Here is an 8,986-nt window from a genome sequence, read left to right as displayed (position 1 = left end):
GTATGCAATTTGAATAAGTGCCTTAAATACTGTTTCTAATGTAATGTGTATAATTATTTTTTTTGGGGTTGTGGGAGGTTTGGTGAAGAGAAGAAAGAAGGTGGAGAAACACAAACCTAATACAGTAATTAAGTCACTAATTAAAGCTACCAAATAGTCTATGTTTCTGGGTACAAAAACCATCTCCCTAAGCAATTTGAAGATCTGTTAACAAAGTGGTAAAAAAAAAAAAAAAAAAAAAAAAAAAAAAAGTAAACTCAAAGATTCATTTAGTTAATTGAAAACCAGAATAATCACAAGATTAGAGACATTACTACATTAAAAACAGCCAGGTATTTAGGGCTCTATTCCATTGGTCAACTAAAAGACCACCATACACACACACACACACACACACACACACACACACACACTTCCACTTCTCCATCTACCTGATAATTCAATGTGGCCTACGTCCTGTCAGAGATACCAGGTACAAGTTGCAATGCACTATACACCTAGGTAGATTTACACTATTATACAAGAGGGGGGTGATCTAGACTACCCTTTGGGGGAAACACATCTTCCCCAAATACACCATTGTCTTACATTTCCCCCAAAGTCTGCCAGTCTGAGCACAACTTCTAGCACTTTGCTTCCATCCTGGCCTGTACATGTTGAAGTCCTGATCAGTGTTGCGATTTAGACCATGCAGCACTTCTTTGCACACTAATGTAATGTCTCTGGAGTCTCTACAACCCCACACTATTGTAGGTGACTGTGGATTGATTCTCAAATGTGTCTGTAAGGGAGGAGATAGCCAATATATTCAGGAATGTAGCAGGTAAAATGCAAGTGCTTTATTAAAATTGAATTACATTTACAATATTAAAAAAGGAATCCCTTAAAAAACAGCAATTAAAATACAAAAGATTTGCTAAACCAATATCACAAGCTCAGACTTCAGTTGTGGCAAGCAGCTTATCTTCATCTGTCGACTGCTGGCATATTTGTGCTTGATAGACTGGAAAAAAAAACAAAAAAAAAAAAACACATTATCAGAATTTCGTCCATCTAGAGGGTTAACCACGTTTTAGACTAATATGGTAGGTGCCAAGAGTGCATATCTGGTCACCATATCACAAGCACCTGTATGATAATCAAAAATTGCACTAGTGTATCAAGGACATTTTGCACCACAAGTGCAAGCACCCAACCTAATTTAGGATTTAATCTGGTACCAAAACGTTTCTAGCCAAGTCAGGTAGAAATGCAAGAAAGCTAATGTAGTAAATCAGTTTCATTATATTGTATTTGTACATAGACACACAAGAGTTTAGGAAAGTTTGTCATGTGCATAAATACATATAGAACATGCATGGTGTTTGAATCAGTTTTGATCAACAGTTTCAGATCCCCGTTATAGAAATGGAAATGCAGTTCGGTACTGGACTGGTACAAGTTTAGAGAACAAACAGCTACTTTAGAGGGGAGGTCTGGTAGACTAAAATAGATAAAGTTTGACGTGCAATTTATAGATCTACACCATTTTTACTACATTCAAAAAATTTTTTAAAAAATTTAAAATTCCTGCAACTGTCATTTTTCTGTGGGGGAACGCGCCAGGTAAATACTTAAAGCACCGTGTCAGGTTTAATTTCATCCTCTCACATACATCCGACTAAAATGCAATCCAGCGATAGAAACCTAGTCTGAAACCTGTCCCAGCATGACGCTTTGGATACAATGCAAAACTTCCCTCTCCTTCCATGAGCATCTGTGTCGAACAAACCTATTCAAGGCAATATCACTCGATGCAAAGGAAAGGCAGTGCAAATCTCTGCACGAGAGATTTGAGCGAGTCGATTTTCATTCCCCGTCATCTTCATTTATATTTAGTAGATTTTTTCCACAAAACATAAGAGATTTCACAACAATTACATGGAATGAAAATAGACCTTTAAAATGGCCTGATGAAGTTAGAAGACATTATAATGGGCGGTTCCTTACCATGTGCTTCGACAGTCCTTGATTCACCCTTGTAACATTCTTAGCCATGTGCTGCATGACTGGAATAAGGGAGACTTCTGTGTAAGCCATGTAATGCTGAAGAGTAGGAGTCTGGTGAGGGCAGGTGGAACAAGAAGAGTTAAAGAAAACCCGGCAACAGTTGTGTTAAGGAATCACGTGCATTAGGCTTCTAATGGTCTACCATCATTAAGGATATGAAGCAGTGGACAGAGCAACCTAGTCAATTCATATTGCAGTACTTTTGTGCTAAACAATTACCCTTTCCATACTTATCGCATAGAACACGTTACAAGCTTCTCTACAGTGGGGTTACTGAAGAGGCATTTCCAGATAACAGTAGAATTCATGGCCATCACCTTTTGAAAGTAATATTTTACAGACCTTGTGTTCCTGAGATGAACCATGCCATTTTTAATCTCAAAGATATTGTCATTTCAGCCACAATGTGAGAAAGATGGTTGCCAAATCCTGCTGGCCTGCCAGGAAGATGCAGCTTCCCCTTCATGCCTGGGCATCATCTTTGAAGATCTAGATCTCAACTAAAATCAGTGACCAGGGTGTTCCCAAAGCTGAAGTAGTGCAGTTTAGCTTGAGAGGTCCCCATTGATCAAATTCTGTACAGAGTCCAAAAGTGGGCATGATTGCAATTTTATGCATATTACAAGTCATCCCTCATGTGAAAGGTTTGCCAATATAATGCACTTCTGGGGCCGAATATGAAGGCAACTACTTACAAATGGAGAAACAAAGATTATGACTTGTCTATGGCACCTATAGAATATACTGTGAAGCATCAACCTGATCTGGATAGGTTTGTCCCATACATTTAAGAAGCACTGAAAACTGCCAGCATCAGCAATTAGCTACAAGATGTAAAAAAAAGTTTGCTAATGCACCTACCAAACTACACCAACATCCCAAATCATACCTACAGGTCAGGTTTTCTATATACCCACGTGTCTTGGTCCACTTTGATATCCCATTCAAGTGCCCTCATTGTAAGGGAATACTTTATATAGATCTTGTCCCAGCAACTAACACATTAACACCAACATCCTAAAAATCGATACATAAAAAAAACTCACCCATTCCCCAGCACCAAGAACTTTCAGAGCCAGACAGAAAGCTGCCGCCGCCACTTGTGATGGAGGGATGTGCACCATATCGTAGTCAACCATAACCAGCTCCATCAGATACTTGGCCAAGGTGTGCAGTGCAGAGTCCACCTACAAGTTAAACCAATGGTACATGGTAGAGGGAGGAGCCAAAGGCGACATTGGGAGCAATGTTTAATTTAAGAATTGGTACAAGACCCATATTCAGTAGAGCCAAATTTGTCATTTAAAATTTACATTTTCACACAAATAATTGCAACACTAGTTATAGCATTACCAGCACCACAAGTCAGAATTAGTAACTAGCTCAAACCAAGTTCAAAAAGCACAAAAACATGTATCCTGACAATTTTGTACTGGAGTGGTCAAAGTGACCCAAATAAGCACAAATTTGGGGGGACCAAGCCTAAATATGGAAGTCAAACGGGAACACCCTTTACTGAAGTAGAAAATTATAGCCATTAAGCAATACTGGAAAGTTCATTGAGATGGGAGGAGTCCAAGTTTTTTTTTTTCTGGGGAGGGAGAAGAAAAAATAAAAATAAATAAATCTTGCTGCACTAGAGTACAAATTCAGTCAAAATGCCACTAGTATGTCTATATATGCAGACAGTGCAGTGTCTTGGGGTAATCCCTTTGTCAGGTACAAAATAGTAGAGATCAACAATGTACAACTAGTGGTACTGTACATACAGTGCAGACGAGGTGAATCCACCCCCTTAATAGGCAACTAAATAGGGTATTTTCCCATATGTAAAGATGCATATTAACTTGTGAGAACATATGATTAAGTGTAAGTATATACATATGGATCCCCACAAAGGTACATCCCTTGTTGGATTTGTTCCTGTGGGTAATGGTGGGAAAGACCAATTAAATTAAAAAAGTTACAAATACAAAATGTGACATTAGGAACAAAATGAATCTGCAGTTGCTAGATACTTTGAGCTACATAAACACAACGCCTCAATTAAAGTTTTTATTGTTGGAGAAATCTTGAAACCAGAATGAGCAGATAAGACAGAGACCCTGTTAAGAGGCATGGTAGATGTAAAAACTCAGTACAATGTATCTGCAGGGCATGAACAAGGATAATTATCTTCATTGCTTTATGTAGGCTTTACATGTGAGGAACGCCTGTAAAGAGATCTGTGGCTGGAGTTCCCTGGACCATTTACTGTATATGGTAGATGCAGCCCCTCTATGATTGAAGTCTCCAAGGTAAAAAAAATGTACACTTACCAGTGTTCTAATTTTGGTAGCATTTAAGCCTCTTCTAGAAGGGAAGCCGAATGCATGGCTCATATCCTCTACAGAAGGATAGCGGTATGAAAGTCTGAGATAACTTAATTAGAAAAATGTGCCTACTCTAACGGGACATGAAAATAGTTGATAATTACGAATTACCATTTCCTGTAGACATAGTAGATATTGGTTTGAAATGTTATGCATGTCACAGACCTATACAATTCAAATATCTACTTTACAAAGCAGACTTATGCAGAATGGGCCTCAATACATAAGGGTAGTCAAAACTCCTTGTTACATACAAGAATTGGTGGCTACCTAAATCTTTCATCTATTTTGGACAACCACTTGTGTTTTCAACCTGACGTGATTACCCCAAAACATTGTTCACTGTCTACACATAAAACACTCAGATTACCAGAATGTGTACTCTAGTGCAACAGGATTCATTGCATATTGAACAGTGGCATGTTGTGTATTCCCACCAACCTATTCCAGCATCAACAGTACTACAGTGTAAAAAGAAACTGCAATCGCCCCCATCTTACTCAAGGGGGAAATAAAATTGGTACATGTATTCTTAACCCACCTCCCCAATTTTGGATGCCCTCCTCAGGAAGTGCAGGGGTAAGGGTCTACCAATAGCAAAGCCGAGCACTCTCAGGATCTGCATTTCCATGTTTCGGATCTGGGCCGTGGTGTAAGTGTGATCAGTCACAAAGGCAAAGTCACCGATCTCTGGTGGATACATCTCCTCATATTTACATGCAATGAACATGGAGGTCACGCCCACCAGTTGCAACAGCTTCTTTGGCACAGGATGTTCCTGTAAAGAGCCACAAATCTGGTTTCAGCAAAAATGTAGGTAAACAATTTCTAAAATACTGAACTGCAGAAAAAAAGTCCAAACTGTATTATGCTTAATTGTTTAAGTTTTAACCAAAACAGTGGGAAAAAAAAACAAAAAACAACAACATCAGCTGATCTTACACTTGTAATCAACACTGACAAATGGAAATAAAGCATAACTTACAATTGGGTTCCTCCTCCTGTAGCAGCGAAGCCACCAACAAAAAATACCTAAATGGAATTTCTGTCACTGGGGGCACTCTGGACTGACATTTAATGCACGGTTATTTTAAGTGCATTATTGATTAGGACTACCCAGTTCCATAGATTTAATTGTTAGAACGCATTTTCCATTAGAGTGCAGCGCATTAGGGGGGTACTTGGGTTCTCTTAACTTACAACCCAAGAGTATAAAATAAATCAGAAAAACAAATCCCTAATTATGAACAGCTCATTATTAAAAACTCTTAACAGAATTTCAGGAATATAGCTGCACACGGCTCCTACTGTAGGCAGATCATAGCCTGCACAGCTCCATGCTCTCACCTGCAGAAACCGATCCAGAATAGCCACTGTCATGAACATGGTCTCCTGCAGCAGCTTGAATCTCACCTGGACCTGCACAAGCCAGTCTATGAGTATGGCTCTCATGTGGCCAGTCACTTCTTGGCCGTCTAGGTAGTTTGGCCTGACTGCTTGTTCTGTCTGTAAGATATTACATGATTACACCAATGAAAAACCACCCACAAAAACAGGAAACTGGGGAATTAAAATGGCTGCTTTTTGGAGTGCGGTATTAAGGATTTAAGCCAACAGGAAAACAGCTTTCATATGCTTGTAGTAAATATTTGGTGCAAGCTCATTGCTGATCACCTCTTGCTTTTGTCAAAGCTACAGATGTAGCAAAGGTTATTGCGCTCCTTATTGCGAGATATTCTGCATCGCTGCCATTGAAGCCTACATAATGGACATTTGATAATATTCCAGCATTAGCAGGTGCAATAACGTTTGCTGCATATGTAAAGTGTAGTTTAAAGCCAATTTTTTTAGCAATTATTTTGCAGCATGATCAGTTGGTAGTTTTTACAAAACGCAATGTACATTAGTTCACCCAAAAGCAGTTACTCCCCAACTACCAAATAATGGTTTCAGGGCCATGCACCCATATCAGCAATTAAGCATACTGTAGAGTGGCTTATAGTTTGCCATTGAGAACTATACATAAGCATACATTGATTTCTATATGCGCTCAGGTGTGTAATGAGTGTTTAGACTTCTGCATAAAGGCATGCGCAACAGTAGTTTGATCAGTTAATTAAGTTGTGCGGTGGGGTTTGGAGCATCAGTTGCCAGCATTTGGAGGACATCATTACCCTATTTGCTGCTAGAGGGACCCTGCAATGCAATGTCTCTGGCAATGAAGGTGTTCAGATTTGTGCTTTGCAGTATTAGCCCCCTCAATCCTAATTGCCACGATTTGGTTATTACCGATTACAATGCAGGCAACAGGAATTCATGTTTAGCACAGCCAAAAGGACAGCATTACAAAGATGAATATTCACAGACCTCCAGGCTTCTCAGATAGCTGTATATGTCCTTCACATAGTCACTGCACAGCATGGGGTTGTCAGCATCATCTGCATCCACATCCTTCACCTGAATCAGGATATTGGAGAAAGCCTGGGACAGTTCTTCCTCTGGAGAACAGCCAGAGGTCTCCATGGGGCTGGGAGAGGCTGGGACTGGCTAAAACCAGAAAAGGTGGCCACAACAGCAGTTTTACCATTTTGATTTTCCTCCGCTACTGAAGATTGTCATCAGCACCTCAGTTTCCTTATACCAGTATAGATACAGTAATAGATCTGCCTATGGTACTGGCTTAAAAATAAAATTTCATACACCAGCTCTAGTCAAAAATAACGAAGGGATACCTCCAACAGAAGTGCAAACTGTAGTAAAATGTGAAAGCTAAACTGCCAACCCAGTCCACTTATGCGGTGCATGTCCATTTCTCTTCTGCTCAACTCAGAGCTCCAGCAAGCCAAGCAGAGATGGGTTATTCAAGGCTCTACCATTTTAAGCAAGGATCCCACCCATCAGCAGTAGGATACACCTGGATGGATCCATGCTCAGGCACACCAATAGTCAGCACCAACTCACCGCCACTTGTTCCCATCCAGATGCTCCTACCACTGATAGGCAACATGCCCGAGAACCCCACTACAGAATGCATCCTCCAAGCACACCGGAGCCCGGAATTCCCCATGTCTGCCTAGCATGACGCAGAAGCTACGCATATTTAAGTTGCCTATTATACCTTGCGCCATTTAACACTATTAGGAGCGCTTTGCACTTTTACTCTTTCCATTTCACCAGCTGTAATCAAACATTAATATTCCTTTTTAAACAGTTTGCCAATTCTCTGTAGAAAACACGCAATGAGCTCTACAGGAATAAAGCTACCCATGACACAAAATGGACAAAGGAACATCAGGTTACCAGGTGTTTAGTTTAAACGTAAAAACCAATGGTTCAGTTAACAGTAAGATTAGAGATAAGAATTTACAATCAAGAGCAAAAAGGGACATCTTAAAAGCAAAAACGTGTAGGGCATTGTGGTCCACAGCTTTCGAAGTCAGGGCCTGCAGTAATACATATTCACCATGAGCACCCCAAGAGGGGCGCTACTGCAAACTAATGTTATGCACCAAGTTGTGCGGGTCCCTTCCAGACTCTTGGATAGATATAAAAATACCATAACCAATTGATTCCATGCAGTCAGTGTTAAGTCATACAGAACCTTTACAGCTTCCTTAAATTCTTTCACCATCACAGTGGGTTGATTTGATATTTTTCCAGGGGGTTTCAATGCAGCTTTGCCTTCCTTAAAAGCAAAAATATATAAGCAGCAGTTTGTCAGAACAAGACCCACTTAAAAAAAAAAAAAAAATCTGTATTTATCCGAGCTCATTTTTACCTTTTTCAGAGGTACTTTTGTTTTTCCCATTTGGTTCCCAATGTTCCCCAAGGCAGCTCTGGGTCTCAGGCCAGGTCTGGACACCACAGCTTTCTGCACATCCATGGCTGGCTCCATGCTGTTCTCAGAGCTGCACATCATTCTCTGAGGAAAATAAATATTGGAGATAAAACCCTTATGCACCAGTTAATAAAGTTGCAAGTCTAAGGTAACGTTACGCAAACGGTCTTTAACTAATCACTTCCACTGCTATAGAAAGCTACAACTCACCAAGTGAAAGCCCAACCCTAAGAGGAAATGGTTGAAACTCCAGCTTGTGCATAAGTGCCATCATATACTGTACAACTGAAGTAACCCACATTAACATCATAAATACAAACTACAGATGCACTTGGCTTTAGCAATCTGCACTTACAATATTGCACATTTTAGCCCAAATGTTTCCTTTAGTTTGATCTATGAGCAGAGATTACAGGATGTTTTAAGTGAAAGAAGCTGGATGAACAAATGCAGATTCTACATGTGCAGTCTGACAACTTCCAAAACAAAAACCACATGAGTTGCTTGAAAGTTAGAGTTAACCATATTATCCATTCACTACTGTTTCTCAAAGACACATTGCTAATCAGATGAAATATAAACTTCCAAAAATGTAGCCATTATTACCCTGGTTGCATTGACAGCCATCACTTCTAACAGATCACAAAGGAAATCACTAACTAATGATGCAGCCTTCCCATGTGGCTTAAATATCCCAGACTCCTCTTCTGATTGGCTCCTTTGTAGC

General features: G+C 39.9%; 1 protein-coding gene across 1 annotated transcript; it reads right to left on the bottom strand.

The window, feature by feature from the left end:
• Positions 1–916: 916 nt before the first annotated feature.
• LOC142467432 (G2/mitotic-specific cyclin-B1-like) lies at positions 917–8,886 on the bottom strand. The gene is made up of 9 exons (XM_075573536.1): positions 8,866–8,886; positions 8,200–8,343; positions 7,978–8,106; positions 6,789–6,968; positions 5,769–5,927; positions 4,963–5,199; positions 3,096–3,236; positions 1,990–2,100; positions 917–1,003 (listed from the first exon to the last, which is right to left on the bottom strand). The coding sequence occupies exons 1-9, from the start codon at positions 8,884–8,886 to the stop codon at positions 917–919; spliced, it is 1,209 nt and encodes a 402-aa protein (XP_075429651.1).
• Positions 8,887–8,986: the final 100 nt, after the last annotated feature.

This window comes from Ascaphus truei, chromosome 1, assembly GCF_040206685.1.
Source record: "Ascaphus truei isolate aAscTru1 chromosome 1, aAscTru1.hap1, whole genome shotgun sequence".
Classification (NCBI taxonomy): Eukaryota; Metazoa; Chordata; class Amphibia; order Anura; family Ascaphidae; genus Ascaphus; species Ascaphus truei.
The sequence above is the reverse complement of the archived record's forward strand: the minus strand, read 5'-3'. Positions and strand labels throughout refer to the sequence as shown.

Bases quoted from the DNA above. Each gene is read 5' to 3' on its own strand.
- LOC142467432 (XM_075573536.1), bottom strand. From the start codon at position 8,886: ATGGCTGTCAATGCAACCAGG. The intron at 8,344-8,865 runs GTAATAATGGCT...TATTTTCCTCAG, and splicing joins TGGCTGTCAATGCAACCAGG to AGAATGATGTGCAGCTCTGA. The intron at 6,969-7,977 runs GTATTTTTATAT...TTCTGGTTTTAG, and splicing joins CATGGAATCAATTGGTTATG to CCAGTCCCAGCCTCTCCCAG.